Below are 16,213 nucleotides of genomic sequence, written 5' to 3'. Positions count from 1 at the left end.
CTCTGGCTCAATTCAGACATCCCGTGAAACCTTGATTTAATGCAACTGTGTGATTAACTGGATGCAGTTAAAAACTAAATTGAAACCAGGCCCACATAGGTTGTTTGTGATTATTAGCCTTCTCTCAACTGTTCGATCTGAAACTGACCTACACTTGCTGTGAAACTGACCAAATAAGCAGCCTCATGGTATTCCAGCATTATTCTCTCACTAGTGCACTTGCAAATGGCTTCAAAAGGAGAGATTGGATAAGAGGGACAGACACGTGGGAGGGAGAAGCGAGAATGGGCTTGGGGAGAAAAACCTGAAGTGACAAGTATGCACAAGACTGTATTTCGATTTGGGGTCGAGGCGTAATTTAAACTTGGGGTAAAACAGCATCCACAAAACGCAGGGGGAATGCAAGGGGAGAGTGAGACGACTTCTGAAGATCGGAAAATACATGCATAATTAAAATGAAGCCCTGAAATAGTCAGGGGGTGACCACAATGGGAACAATCCTTGCATAAAAGGCCTACAGCAGCTAGCTGCAAGTCCCAAATTGGTTTAAAGTAAATGGTTTTTCAAAAAAAATGTAAAGTTCAAATTCTTTTTTAAAAAACATCTACAGTATCTATTTTAAAAATAACCCTGTTAAGAAGAAATCTGAATTGAATACAAATAAACAGTCTTTTTCAAATTGAATGTGTGCCCCGGTTATGAACTTGTAAAAATAATATGCTCTTATCGCTCCAGCAAACAAATTAATATGCACTTTTATAAATTGCCTTGACAAATCAGTCCCCCATGGTGGATTCCCTCCCAGTTTTATGTGTGTAGGCAACAGGGTGTATATACATGACTGAGGGCAAGATACAGGGGAAGAAGAAGAAGAAGAGGAAGAGGAGATGTTGGTTTTTATATGCTGACTTTGTTTACCACTTAAGGAAGATTCAAACCGGCTTACAATCACCTTCCCTTCCCCACAACAGAAGCCCTGTGAGGTAGGTGGGGCTGAGAGAGTGTGACTGGCTCAAGGTCACCCAGCTGGCTTCATGTGTAGGAGTGGGGAAACAAATCCAGTTCACCGGATTAGCCTCCACCGCTCATGTGGAGGAGTGGGGAATCAAACCCGGTTCTCCAGATCAGAGTCCACCACTCCAAACAACCACTCTTAACCACTACAGTACGCTGGCTCTCTACCCTACATTCTTCCAACAACAGGGTTTTCCAGCTATACATCAACCTTTGCATATCACCGAAAAGCAAAATGGGATGGGGGCAATCTAGTCCTCAGCACTTTTAAGAGGTTCATTCTGCCCCCCACCCTCATCCCAGGTCACTTATTTGGAAAGAATGCAGGGGTTCCTACTGCCACCATTTTTAGAGAATGATGCTGAAGGTGGAGATGTGTTTTTTCCCCAGTTGGGTGATGGGAAGGGAAGAATAAAAAGAGAAAGATTTGGACCAGCTGGGTTAAACTGGGTGAAGTGTTATAACCCCAGCTTTCATTGCTGTCATTGCTATGACCCGTTATGGTGGCATACGCCCCTAGCTGGGTTCACCAGGTAGTTCAAGGGTTGCCAGTGGCTGAACCCTCATGTGCATACATAAAAGAACATAATTTATTGATTTATTTTCAGTGAAGAGTTCTTAGGACATCCGGATCTCAAACCAGACATAAAAACTGAAGACCTGCCCAGCTTGTTAACGCCAGAAGCTTTGGCTAAATTGAAAAACGATTATATTGATTCTCTAAAGGTAATACTTAGATTCAGTTTTCCAATTTTTGGTCGTGTATCAAAAGTACCACCAATTCTCATATTAACCATTACTGTTTCCATTCCATAGCCTATTGCTTTGAGCTATAGGGATGCCCTTAAATAAATCCCTTTAAAATGTAATTGCCCCCACAGGAAATACATTTATTTGGGCAAGATGTTCTCTACCTTTTGTTTCTGTGGATCACCAATCCCTGATCCATTTCCAGATTGTGCATCTCAACAAGGGCTCCAAAATGTATTCTGAGTGAAGATCACTGTCCCATCACAATCCATTCTGTTTCTCTTCTTCTGTGCAAATTGCCCTGATCTAGATAGCTCAGGCTAGCCCGAACTTGTCAGATCTTGGAAGCTTAGCAGGGTCAGCCCTGGTTAGTATGTGGATGGGAGACCACCAAAGAAGTCCAGAGTGACAAGCAGAGGCAGGCAATGGCAAACCACCTCTGAATGTCTCTTGCCTTGAAAACCATACGGAGTCACCATAAGTCAACTGTGACTTGACTGCACTTTCTACATGTGCAAATTAGGGTTGCCAACCTCCAGGTGAGGCCTGGAGATCAGAGTTTTCCCTGCAAAGGATGTCACATTGTCATCCAATGGCATCCACATGTCCCTGCCCTGCTGGATTCCTGTCAGTTGCCAGACACTGGCTGGCAACCATATAAAGAAAAACCTCTTATCCAGCATTTATTTCAGACTGCAAGTACAATCCTAAACAGAGTTACTGCCTTCGAAATCCATTGAGGCTAGTGGGTTTAGAAGGGTATAACTCTTCTTGGGATTGCTCTGATAATTAGATTAAATCAAGGCCATGCCTATGAGAACCGCTGCACCTGCCATCACTTTTTCTGGTGCCCACCAGGTGCATTTTGATAGTGGCCAAGGCCAGGTGCGGGTTTTGTCCAGTAGGGCTTCTGATTGGCTGTGCAGATGAAAAGGCATCCCGTTAAACAGAGCATCTGCCTGAAATGTTGAGGAGTTACTATTAAAGTTATATATCTATAAGTTCACTCTTTGACCATTTGTAGTTGGCTACACCTTGGGTAGCAAGAGCCCCACGGTGCAAAGTGGTAAGATGCAGTACTGCAGTCAAAAGCTCTGCTCACGACCTGAGTTCGATCCCGACGGAAGTCGGTTTCAGGTAGCCGGCTCAAGGTTGACTCAGCCTTCCATCCCTCTGAGGTCGGTAAAATGAGGACCCAGCTTGCTGGGGGTAAAGGGAAGATGACTGGGGAAGGCACTGGCAAACCACCCATAAACAAAGTCTGCCTAGTAAACATCAGGATGTGATGTCACCCCATGGGTCAGGAATGACCCGGTGCTTACACAGGGGACCTTTACTTTACACCTTGAGTGGCAGCCATTTTGTGGTTGCCCCCACCAAACTGTCAGAATTCCAAAGGTGCCCACAAGTTCAAAACTTTGGGGACCCCAGGAGTAGGTGGTGTGGCTGTAATTTTTCCAATGTTAATGCACCAACGCCTTCTGGGGGGGAAAATGAAGTAGAGAAAAAATTGCAGTCTCTATTTGAGAAAGTAAAAGCTACTGGTTTTAGGGCTGCAAAGAGATAGAGGTAGAGGCAGAGGGGACTAGTACTACAAAATTCCTGGGTCCCCGTGAACCTGGGCAAGGTGCCCTTGGGGGCTACAAGGCACATGCCTGTTCTAATCAAATGTCTTGCTTGTGCTCTTCTGAATGTGAGGTGGAGCAGAGGGAATCGTTTCTGGAGGGCCAGGGTGGTTCTCAGGAATGCTGTTTGCAGTTCCAACCAGGCAACGGCACTGTGGCGTCTAGTTTGGCTCTCAGTTATGGATAGGGTTGCCAACCTCCAGGTACTAGCTGGAGCTCTCCTGCTATTACAACTGATCTCCGGCCGCTAGAGATCAGTTCCCCTGGAGAAAATGGCCGCTTTGGCCATTGGACTCTATGGCATTGAAGTCCCTCCCCAAACCCTGCCCTCCACAAGCTCCGCCCCAAAAGCCTCCTGCCGGGGGCGAAGAGGGGCCTGGCAACCCATGTCATGGAAATGGTATTAAAAGAACTTGAATTACATTAGGATGTTATGCAAAAGATCTCAGGTGACACAGAAGTCCTTGGGAACTTATGAAGTTGGCTTATACTGAAGTGCCTGGTTGTCTTATAGAGTCCAATAAAGACAACTAGGAGGAGGTTAAAAGCAAGTTCTTTATTTAGCTAACACAGACCTGGGGTGAAATAACCCACAAATAAGATGCAGAGTTACTCACCAGAGAAACAAAGGAAGCTTAGTATCATTTACGCATTCGCATTGGGCAGGCCCATGGCTGCTGACAAGCAGATTGATACACAAAAGCACCAATGCACATTAGGTGTCTACTCCACTCTAATTAGCATAGCCTTTAGATATTGCCCGAAGGCGTCTCTAAGCAAGTGCTAGGTCTTGTGATCTTGGAAGTAGAAAACACATTCCTAAGGATGAAGGTAATTCAGAGCTCTCTACTGGTGAAAGGCCGTACCAGGCACAGAGAGCATGATTTGTTGGTTCATGGCTCCCGGATGCCAACTTCCCCAAAGCTTCCATGTGTGTGCATATGAGTACATAGTATTTTATACCAGCCCTTATATCTGGGCATTACAATACCAAGTCATACCATTGGTTTATCTAGCTCAGGGCAGGGTATGGGGAGGGGAGGGTCCTCAGCAGGGTATACTGCCATATGGTACACCTTCCAAAGCAGCCATTTTCTCTAGGGGAACTGATCTCTGTCGTCTGGAGACTAGTTGTAATTCCAGGAGCTCTCCAGCCACCACCTGGCAGTTGGCAACCCTACACAGTGAAGATCTTCATGCTGCAATGGCATCTGAAGCCTTACAGAGCAGAAGCCCCACCTGGCCCCAACCACTTTCTAAAAACATTTGGCGGGCCCCTGGAAAGGTGTCAGCAGATGCCATGGTGCATAAGGTTTGCATCAGTGTTTGGCTCTCGTGGCCCTTTCTTACATGGTCAGGGTAGTGCTGATCGCCACCTTGGGGTTAGGAAGTAATTTTCCCTCCAGGCCAAATTGCCCATCTTCTTGGCATGGAGTAGGGGTCACTGGGGGTGTGGGGAGGAGGGAGTTGTGAATGTCTTGCATTGTGCAGGGGGTTGGACTAGATGACTTTTCCAACTCTATGATTCTATGATGCATGTGAACTGAGCCTGTTGGATATCATTGTTGACCCTTGTGAACCAAGTGCATGGCCCCTAGAACATGCTCAATATTCTCCTGCGCCTGTGGATGGCAGGGGAAGATTGGTAGCGGTGACCAAGATGCCTCCTATTACTGACCGCATTGAGGAAGCCCTGATAAGAGTTTGGGGGAACCCGAGGGGTCACTGGAATACAATTTTGAAAACCATTCTGCTGGAATGCAATCAAGAAGTAGAACAAGGAACTAGCTAATCTGCAGCCAATGATGTTGAATTGCATGCCTTTATCCGTTTACAGGAGAAAACAAAGATATGCTTGGACAATATTCTGGCGCTGCTGGCCGAGAGAAAGTGGGATTGGGAAGAAGATGCGAAAGCTCTGCAAAGCCAACCCAGCTCATTGCTGTCCTTTCATATTCAAATGGTATTTGCTTAGATTGTGCATAGCGCATGCCTTTTCTTTGATTCCAAGGAAACTAGAAGATTACCTTCTGGTATGTAGGTGTTGCCTACTGTGCTAATTCATGTTAGTCACGTCCTCGTAGAACGTATTAGCAAATGTGGCTTATTACAACTTTTAACGCTGCCTCCATTCGCTTCCTAGCTACAAATTAAGCCTGCTGTCAATCGTGTCACAGACATAATAGGCAAGTGATTTTCCGAGTTCTTTTGAAATTGGGGTGGGGAGAACAGGTTTATTAGAAAAGCCACTTAATGGGGGGGAGGGAATTTTCTTCTAGGCCTATGGCAGCCAGAGAGAGAGAAAGAGAAAGATTGTACAGCCAGAATGACACCCACCCACATTTAAACAGTAAGGAAGAAACAAAAGTTCACACTAGCTTTAGGGAATGCAAAATAATGAAACCAAGAGAGTTTCATTTTTACAATTTTCACTGGGCCGAGTCATTTCAATTAAATAATACCGCAAAAGAAACTGGGGAGGGGGAAAGAAAAATTTAACGTATGATGTGTGTGGTTATTTGTCCCTCTTTCATGAGTAATTCCCACCCCCCCACCCCCCGTAAGAGTATGATATGTTTTCAACCACCAGGGAGTCAAATATGAATTGGAATAGCAGATGTGGTGGGAATTTTACAGGGTAATTCAGCAAGAGTACATAAATAACTTCTTGAGCCAAACGAGTGGGAAAATTGAGAAGGAAGGAAGAAGCAAATAAGTCCAAAGATGGAGGAAGGAGGGAAGAAACAAAGCAAGAACTGATTCTGAATGGTATTAAAATAGCTTTTAGCAGTGGCTCGACTTGTTTCACACATAAATTTCTGCTCCTTTTACATATGTATGGGAGTGGTCATCTTACATGGGCTGTGTAACATGTGTTAGCGAAGAAAATGAAGTACTTGAAGGGCTGTCATACAGAGAATGGTGCCGAGTTGTTGTACTCAAGCCAACCAGTACTATTGCCACACATTCAACAAAGCCGTTTTTCTAGGTTTGTGCTAAACTCCCTTCCCCTTTTGTCTAGATGGTTGCACAACATATGAAGGCATCTGGCAACATCTGCAACAGCCTGGAAGCGGCGACGCTGGAAATCAGTTTAAAAGAAGTGACAGAATTCGTGCCCCGGTAACGTCTGCTTCATTTCATAGATCAAAACTAGACATGGTATGAAGAGCTGTGTCTCTGAGTCTAAAGTTGGTTGTGCCGTGGGGGTGGAGGGTAGCCTCCTAAATGGGGGTGTCAAAATAATAGTCAGGACCTACGCTAGGGCTGCCAACCTCCAAGTGGTAGCTGGAGATCTCCTCCTATGACAACTGAGCTCCAGGCGACAGAGAGATCCGTTCACCTGGATAAAATGGCTGCTTTGGAAGGTGGGCTGTATGACATTATACCCCACTGAAGTCCCTGTCCTCCCCAAATCCCACCCTCCTCAGGCTCCCCCCCCCCAAATCTCCAGGTAATTTCCAACCCAGAGCTGGCCATCCTACCCAGGGCTATGGCCCTGTTGGGAATCATGTGGACTCATATCATGGTTGCTTCACAAACCTGAAAATTACTCAGCTGGGTTGCTCAGTTGGGAAGGAACTCTGTTGTCCATTTGGCTCATGCTGTTCCCATAAGAGTCATAACCCCAGGCAACAGAGATCAGTTTCCCTGAAGAAAATGGCCACTCTGGCAATTGGACTCTATGGCATTGAAGTTCCTCCCCTCTCCAAACCTCACCCTCCTCAGGCTCTACCCCCTCCCCCAAATCTCCAGGTATTTCTCAACCCGGAGCTGGCAACCCTAACCTGCTCATGCAGTGGGTCCCAATTCTGCAGTTTGACAGGCACGGGTTCAAACACAGACCAAAGAAGAGGAACTGCAAGATTTCCAACCAGACCAATCGGAAGAGCCTTGAGCATTAATAGGTCAGAGAAAATCATATGACAAGCTCTGATCTCTGTAAAAGCATCTGGATCAACCGTGGTGTTTGCAACCTGGGTAATCAGAGGGCTGCTAATCTGGGCTACTGTCTTGCTCTCCTCCTTCACCTTGTCTGGTCCCGCCCATCTTCAGCTCGGTCCTGTAGGAATCAAGTCTGACTGAAACAACATCCATTCATTTACTGCCTTTCCTCAATGATAGGCTAGACTAAAATTATGAAAATGGAATTTTAAAAATAAGAACACAAGTGCACAAATTTAACAACCTACAATGCTAAAATCAAATACTCAAACCTGCTTTTATTCCTGGCCACTTAATTCTTGCCCAGATAAAAAGAATTCACACCTTGGGGAAGATGTTCAAAGAAATTAGTGAACTTCTGGAGAAGAAATGTACTAGATGTGGGGAGCAACATTCAAGAATCACCTCGTTTATGGCTTTGTGTGAATTTGGCACAAACGACAATTACCGGTAATCTTGGAGACCATCACAAGCCACAGAAGAGGTGGATCTAAAACATTTTATGAGTGACATCTCTGATTTTCTTTAGACTACCTGGGGTCCCAAGGGAATCACTTGGTAAACCATATTAGATTGGTATCCGATTGCTTCAGTTTCTCTGCAAGGGGGGTCCTCTGCTTTGTTCTGGGAGGGGGGTTAACTAGATGACCCTTGAGGCCCCTTCCAGCTCTATGATTAAATCCATCCTACACCCCAAGAAAGAGCAAGAGATGCCATCACCTCCATGGCAAAAGAGCAGTAGGCATCTTTAATAGGGAGGAGAGACCCAGCTGGGATACCAGTCTACCAGTGCCAGTCTGTAACCAGATATTGTGCCCATGGTTAGTCTACATTTCAATAGCTGGTCAAAAGAGGTGAGACAAGATTAGGTAAAACCCTTCCCACCAATCATGGCTGACTCTGGAATGAGCGGGAATGAGGTGGTGGCCACAGGTGGTGAAAACATGAACACATGAAGCTGCCTTATACTGAATCAGACCCTTGGTCCATCAAAGTCAGAATTGTCTACTCAGACAGGCAGCGGCTCTCTGGGGCCTCAGGCAGGGGTCTTTCACATCACCTAACTGCCTAGTCCCTTTAACTGGAGATGCCAGGGATTGAACCTGGGACCTTCTGCATGCCAAGCAGATGCTCTAACACTGAGCCACCTTGCTGCTCATCCAGGAACCAGAGCAACGAACAATCCTTTCCTTCCTGATTCCCAGACCTTTAAAAACAGCATAGCAAGGCATAGTAAGGCGTAGAACCTCCTCGGCAGGGGGCACCAGTCAGATTCCCCTGGGCCCACCCAGTCATCATTGGGAAGCAGAGAACGTGTCCTTATGCCGTAGTGGATATCTACTTCTTCCAATTCCATATTGTGGTGCTTTTTGAAACGGAACTAAGTCCCATGCACCCGTGCGCTCTGAAAGCTGAAAAGCAAAGAAGGAGCTTTCCACCTGAATCGGCTCCAAATGAGAAGACTAAAAATAATTTCACATTAACCTTTGAAATTTCACACCGCAAGAGCCGAGCAGAGTGGGTTGTTTGCTCTTAAATGCTCTATACAATCAAATATGGCAGAAATAGAAAGAAAATGACTTGCTCTTGATTTTGAACTCCCAGCACTTCTGAAATGTTACTGGAAGTACAAATGTGTAATTAAGTTAAAGGATCAGATTGAGTTTATAGGTCTTTAATTTTACTTTTCATTTGGATTGTAGATGTGATTAACCCCCAATGCATTAACCGTAAGACTCAGAGAATCCACATTACTAGTCATATGTAGAAGTATAATAAAAGATTGAGGTCTTTTGAAACTTGTTACCATAGTTTTTGGAACTGTATAATTCTCCATGCTCTGCACTCAAATCCAATATAAGAAGGAAATTTGATCCATAGAGGAGACTAAGTGTTATGAGACAAAAGAAACGTGTGTTAGTACTGGAAAATATTTGAGACATGTATCTCATCTGTGGCAGGGACAGAGAGTATCTATTGTCAGGGATATCAGAAAGCAACTATCTTCCAAGGATGAGGTAATCTCAGCATCTCCCCCACAAAATGTATCTGTTTCCAGGGATGTTATGAATTTTGCACTGGATGTATTCTATGGTGACGATCAGACATAAAAGCGGCTAGAGAGTTACTTTTTAAAAAAAAGGAAGTTGGGTATTCAGAGAACCTTATACAAAGACTGTCATAATTAATGATATTCAATTGCCAATTCAAAAACAAAAAAGGCCCTGTAGCATGGGGGGCGGAAATCCTTGCTGTGAGTACTTAAAGGTAGAGAAAAGTGGGGTATAAAAACCAACTCTTCTTCATATACATAAGGGGGCTATTACCTGAGTGATGTTCCTGGGGAGCCCTTCCCTCCACTGGGTCAGCCTACGGGAGCCTCCTTGGCCTCAGACCAGTCGGAGGAGGAGTCAAAGCTGTCCTCCCTCTCCGTGGCAGCCAGCTTGGCCTCGTGGTTAGTCTTAAACCAGCCTGGTGCCCAAACCTCCTCAGCCTCAGCTTGCCCTAGCTTATATGCTGTAGGGTTGATCTGGCCCCTCCCCAGCTCCTCCAAAGCTCCACCCTGGGTCCTCCCCCCAAAACCTATGTAGGGCTCTGCTATCTGCAGGCCCACCTTGCATCCCTTTCCCCAGGTCTTTCCCCATGCATGTCCTTGCACCACACCACAGCCCCGCCCTCACCCTGCCACCAATCAGCTGTTTGGTGGTGAGTCTTGGGGTGGTATGGTAAGCCTCAGAGTGGCAAGCTCGGTTCCTATCTGCTTGCAGGGCCCGCATTGGAGGCGTTGGCATGCCTGGCCTCCTGGGGAAGTGTAAGGCCAGCCTGCACAGGGGCTCTGCCTGGGGCCGCACGGCTGTTGGCAGCCACGTGCCTGTTGGTGGCACCACTGTCTCCCGGCCCCTCAGGCTTCCTGCCCTGCCAGACTGGACCCTGTGCCGGCTCTTGAGAGAGAGAGAGAGAGAGAGACAGAGACAGAGAGAGAGAGAGAGAGACAGAGAGGTACCCACAAGACTTGCAGGGAGAGATCCCATCCTTCACTCACCCACCCACCCCCTACTTTGCAGCCGTGCCCCATTCCATCCTCCCCTGCCTTTGCTTGCAGTACCACTGCCAACACCTGCCTGGCTTACATGTTGGCAGCAGCTCCCACTCCTCTCCCCTCCTCCTGACTCCCTCCCTCCCTTCCTCCCCCTCCCCTCAAAAGGGTGGCTGAAATTTTGTGACATAGCATCTTAAGATCACATTCCCCCCCTCCCCGAAACTTTTTTTTGTATTTTCTGCAAGCCTCCTCACCCGTAGAAGAATGCCTCCTATCTGTAACTGGCCCCATTCTCTGGGTTTTTTGATCCTTACAGACATCAGGGTCAGAATGCCACTTTAGCAGCAATGTCCCATCTTAAAATAATGTGTTTTACATAAGTTAACTATACAAATCTGTTCTGATCCTGCAACTGATCAATTGTATCTTCCTTGTTCTTTGACTCTTGGAACAGGCGGCCGCTTTTCCAAAGCAAACAACATTGAAGCATGCATTGTTTGTGGGTTTTTGTTGTTGATGATGATGCCCGGTTGCAAGCAATGTTTAAAAAACAAGTAATTATGTTACAGCTTTGAGAAAGCATTTGTGGAATGGGATAAGGAGAACGACCACCCCCAGTTTGTGGAACTCATGGTGGCCTACATTAACGACTTCCATGACTTAATGTAAGTTTGTTTCCTTGTTTTAAGTATATCCGTCATCATTTCAGGAACGGAACGATATTATAATGCCCCTGATCAATTGTGCTTATTAAACCCCGTTTTAAAAGAGGAGTTATGGAACAGATTCCTCATTTGGAATACCATGTACCGTTCTGGTCACTATCTCAAAAAGGACCCTGCAGAGCGGGGAAAAGTATAGAAGAGGGCAACCAAGATTATTAAAGGTTGGAGCACCTTCCCTTGAGGAAAGGCTGAAGAGTCTGGGACTTTTCAGTTTAGAAAAGAGATGACATGATAGAGGTTTATAAAATTATACATTTTAGACAGCTGTAAGCTGTGACTTGATGGCACTTTACACACACACACTCAACGCGGATAGATAGATTCATGGAGGAGAGGTCTATCAGTTGCTACTAGCCATAGTGACTAAAGGGAACCTCCACGCTCAAAGGCAGTCTACCTCTGAATCCCAGTGCCCGGAGGCAATATCAGGGGAAGGCCATTGGTCTGACCCAGTAGGGCTCTTCATATGTTCTTACGTTCTTGACTGATATACTGAGACTGCAGGATGTGAATATTGCAAATATATTAATAACTTTGGTTATTAAACCCTGTTTTAAAAGAGGAGTTACGGTGGGACAGATCTCAAAGTTTAGGTGGCTTCAGAGGGTAGCTGTGTTGGTCTGCAGTGGAACAATTAGACTCGAGCCCAGTAGCACCTGAGAGACCCAACAAGAATTTCAGAGTATCAGCCTTTGAGAGTCAAAGCTCCCTTCATCAGACACAAGTAGGAATGGGGATCTCTGAGTCTTTTAATCTTAGTTAGAAGGTGGGAGGGATGTTGAAAAGATGTTTGTGAAGGATGCAAAGGTACAATGTATATTATAATCAGTTTGATTAGAGCAGAGGGGAAATGCTTGGGGGATGAAAATTAGCACGTGTCTGATTAGAGTCTGATAAGAACCCTATTCACCGCTGGGGGTCCATTGCTCTGAATTTGTGAATTATCTCAAGTTCAGCCATCCGTCATTGTAATTTCCCCTTGGATTTTTTGTTTGTTTGCTTGAGGACTACCACTCTTAGGTCAGCAATAGAATGCCCTTGAAGATTAAAATGTTCTCCCATTGTTTTTTGCGTGTTGTGGTTTGTAATGTAGGATTTATGTCCGTTTATTCTTTTGTGCAGCCCTGACCTGGATGGCCCAGGCTAGCCTGAACTCCTCAGATCTCAGAAGCTAAGCAGGGTCGGCCCTGGCTAGTATTTGGATGGGAGACCACCAAGGAATACCAGAGTTGCTGTGCAGAGGAAGGCACTGGCAAACCACCTCTGTTAGTCTCTTGCCATGAACCCCCCTCCCCAAAAAAAGGGGTCGCCATAAATCAACTGCGACTTGACGGCACTTTACACACATTCTTTTGTGTAGGGACTGACCTCTTCGTCCAGTGCCATGAGTGGAGGGGCAACGCTGACTAGAGTGTGCTTATTGTTATGCCGAAATTTAAAAAAACTGAAAAATACCTTTTTGGTATTGGGGGTTACTCGCATTTAAAAAGGCGTCGATAAAGGGAGTCGAATAAGCAGATCTGAGAGAAATCAACACTGAACACATTTTCGGGTTTGGGTGTTTTTCAGGTTCGGATTTATTAACAGGAAATTTTTCAAAAAAATCCGGGTTTTCCAGATTTCCCCCACATTTCCGTGTTTGATAAATCTGAATCAAAAAAATACCAGTAAAATATTTTTTGCACAACCCTATTGCTGGCATTTGATGGCATATATAATGTTGGAAGATGAACAAGTGAATGAATCTGAGATGGTATGGCCTGGTATTGTTAAGTCCGGTTATTGTGTTGTCAGAGTGGATATGGGGACAGAGTTTTATTTTTTTATTTTTATTTTTGTATTTCTAGCCCGCCTTCCCCCGGCAAAGCCGGGCTCAGGGCGGGTTACAACACCAAAATTTCCAATATAACAATAACAATAAAATATATAAAACCATAAAACCACAGAACAACCCGATTAATTTAAAAGATGGTCACCATATATAAGTGCATACTGTAGCAGGAAAGGCCAACCATAGTATACAATCGGTTCGGCTATCCACCCTCAAATAGGTCATAAACTGAGGGTGGGGAGTATTGAGGCCAGCGCAGATCTCACTTAATCTCAACTGTGGCCGTCCTCAACCATAGGCCTGGCGGAATAGCTCTGTCTTACAGGCCCTGCGAAACTCCTTCAGCTCCCGCAGGGCCCTGATGTTATTAGGCAGAGCATTCCACCAGGCCGGGGCCAGGACCGAAAAGGCCCTGGCCCTGGTCGAAGACAGCCGCACATTTCTCGGGCTGGGGACCCCCAACAGATTATTGTCAGCAGAGCGTAATGCTCTTCGGGGGGTATACCAGGAGAGTTGTTGTAGGGCTCTGGTCCCAGAGTTTGTGGTCATGTTTGGAAAGGTATTGCTGTGGGTGAGAAGTTGTTTAAGGTTAGGAGGCTGTCTGGGGCAAGAAAAGGTTTCCTCCCAATGCCTGTGAGAGTGGAGTATCATTGTCCAGCATATGTTGGAGGTCAGAGGTGTCAAACATACGGCCCGCAGACCGGATCCGGACCCTTGAGAGCTCTTATCCAGCCTGCGATCCAACCCCCTTTTCAGTCCTAATCTGGGTTGGCGAGGCATGGTCCGGTCTGAGCAAGTGACATTTATGTCATATCCGGCCCTCGTAACAAATGAGTTTGACACCCCTGTTGTAGGTCATTAATGATGTGTGGACCAGTTTGAACTAAGAGCTGTATGTGATCACCAGTGGTGTTCTGTTGTTTCATTTGGGTCTTTCTCATAGCAGGTTATCACTTGGTATCGTTCTGGTTTGTTGATCTGTTTCCTTACTATATCAGGTGTTCCGGTGATAATTTATAGTGAATTGTACCTTAAATGTACTAAATAAAAAAGAGAAGAGACAGAAATAGATGGGAAGCACCTGTCCAAGGCAGATTTTCATGCCCAGTTCCAGGAGCTCAAATGAGTAGCAGGAGAGGAAAGCCAGGGTGAAAAGCAATCCTCACGGCTCCCTACCAAGGCCATGGTGAAGAGATTCCCTGACACCAAGCCAGCATCAGGAGGGCAAAGCTTGCTTTTTTGCTGTTGTTTTTCTTTTTAAACAAACAACCATCCTGGTTCCTAAGAGGCTTTTCTCGTTCAAGCAAATCATAGTCCACTATTTCCCACCTATAACTTAATGATATGCATACAGGGATACCTCATTTTATTGTGCTTCACTTTATTGTGCTTCACAGAAATTGCATTTTCAAACAAGTCTATCGGCGCCATTTTTCCAACAGCGTGTGCTCACTTCATGTCTCTGTGTCACATTTTGGTAATTCTTGCATTATTTCAAAACCTTTTCATTATTATCACAGTACATTTTTAAAGTCATAATGCTATTTCACACTTAATAGACTACAGTATAGTGTAATCATAACTTTTATATGCACTGGGAAACAAAAACAAAAATTGTGTGACTCATTTTATTGTGTTAGTCTGGAACCAAACCTGCAATATCTCCGAGGTATGCTTGTAACATGAATCAGGTTGGGGGTCAGCACTCAACGAGCCCAACAGTAGGGCAAACACGCCCCTCAACAGTTTCAGCTCAGAAAAACATCATGGGAGGGAAGACCGAAGCCTCTTCTGCTGCCCTACTTTGGCTTCTGAGCCAAATCCAGCCTGCAGCACTTGGGAACATCAGTTCCCTGATGTCACATGTGACACTCATTATGCCATGTCACATGCATTGTCTAGTTGAGCCCACAGATTTCTTAGCATACATGCCAAACATGCATACACACCCATCCCGCAGGCTCTGGTGGAGTAAATTCTCTAATAGCTCTGAATTGTAGGTATGCTCTTCTGCTGTGTTTTTTAGGATCCAGAGTAACACTAACATTATAACGCCCCTAGATGGCATAGTACCTCCAATAATTAGCAAGGTGGTAAAAGGGGGAAATCCACCTCCCTCGCTAGCACATTAACCGTGAGAAGTAAGCCCAAACAGTCAATTCTTTTAGCATTGCTAATTATTTTGCAGCTATCTTTAAATATCTCTTTGGGCATTGGTCGTACTTTGTACGGCAGGCTTTCAAAAAAGTATTTATGTTATAGCCGCACCAAATATTTTCCCATTTTGATTTTCACTTCAAAAATAATCCTTCGGGATGGCAGGAATATTTCCACCCTTAATTGTGACAATTCTCACCTTTTTCTCTATCTTGTTTGCCGCCAGTGTTTCTGCTGTCTGCTGCTGTTCCAATCCCTCCACATCACTGTTTTTCTTCCTGGATTAATTTTTATTCATTTGTACCCCAATTTCATCCCCAAGGATGACCCACAGTTGCTTTCATCATTGTCCTCTACTCCATTTAGTCCTCACAACCACCCTGTGAGGTAAGCTAGGATGACAGTGCGTGATTGGTCTAAGGTCACTCAGCTAGTTTCCATGGCAGAGTGGGGATTTAATAACATAAGAAAAGCCCTGCTGGATCAGACCAAGGCCCATCAAGTCCAGCAGTCTGTTCACACAGTGGCCAACCAGGTGCCTCTAGGAAGCCCACAAACAAGACAAGTGCAGCATTATCCTGCCTGTGTTCCACAGCACCTAGTATATTAGGCATGCTCCTCTGATCCTGGAGAGAATAGATGTGTATCATGGCTAGTATCCATTTTGACTAGTAGCCATGGATAGCCCTGTCCTCCATGAATATGTCCATTCTTTTCTTAAAGCCTTCTAAGTTGCCAGCCATCACCACAACCTGGGGCAGGGAGTTCTACAGTTTAACCATGCATTGTGTGAAGACTATGCGTTATGTGAACCTGAATCTCTGAGGTCCTAGTCTGACACTCTAACCACTAAACCACACTGGCTGTCAATGGGAAATTCCAGGCAATCAGGAATCAAGCAGCTAAAAGAGTGATGTTACAACACTGGATACTCAGTCCAGTTTGGCTGGGAATGCAAACGAAGCCAACAGAGAGTAAGGGCATTGCTTCCTGGATTAGTCATGTGGGTGATCCCAACAAATCATGAATCTTATAGTGAAAGGAATGGCATTCTGACCCTAGTTGGTTAATCAGAATGGGTGCATGATATGCCTGCTGGGGCCAAATGGAATAAGTTCAGAGTAAG

The 16,213-nt window shown here is 45.3% G+C and overlaps 1 protein-coding gene across 1 annotated transcript in view; it reads left to right on the top strand.

The window, feature by feature from the left end:
- The window catches only part of EXOC3L4 (exocyst complex component 3 like 4), a 123,887-nt gene that overhangs the window by 81,427 nt on the left and 26,247 nt on the right, over positions 1 to 16,213 (top strand). Inside the window, exons 7-10 of the mRNA XM_056851258.1 lie at positions 1,623 to 1,740; positions 5,227 to 5,352; positions 6,412 to 6,512; positions 10,944 to 11,039. Coding sequence (XP_056707236.1) covers positions 1,623 to 1,740; positions 5,227 to 5,352; positions 6,412 to 6,512; positions 10,944 to 11,039 — 441 coding nt within the window. The remainder of the gene's footprint in view (positions 1 to 1,622; positions 1,741 to 5,226; positions 5,353 to 6,411; positions 6,513 to 10,943; positions 11,040 to 16,213) is intronic.

This window comes from Euleptes europaea, chromosome 6 (genome assembly GCF_029931775.1).
Source record: "Euleptes europaea isolate rEulEur1 chromosome 6, rEulEur1.hap1, whole genome shotgun sequence".
Classification (NCBI taxonomy): Eukaryota; Metazoa; Chordata; class Lepidosauria; order Squamata; family Sphaerodactylidae; genus Euleptes; species Euleptes europaea.
This window is presented reverse-complemented; position numbering and strand designations above follow the sequence as displayed.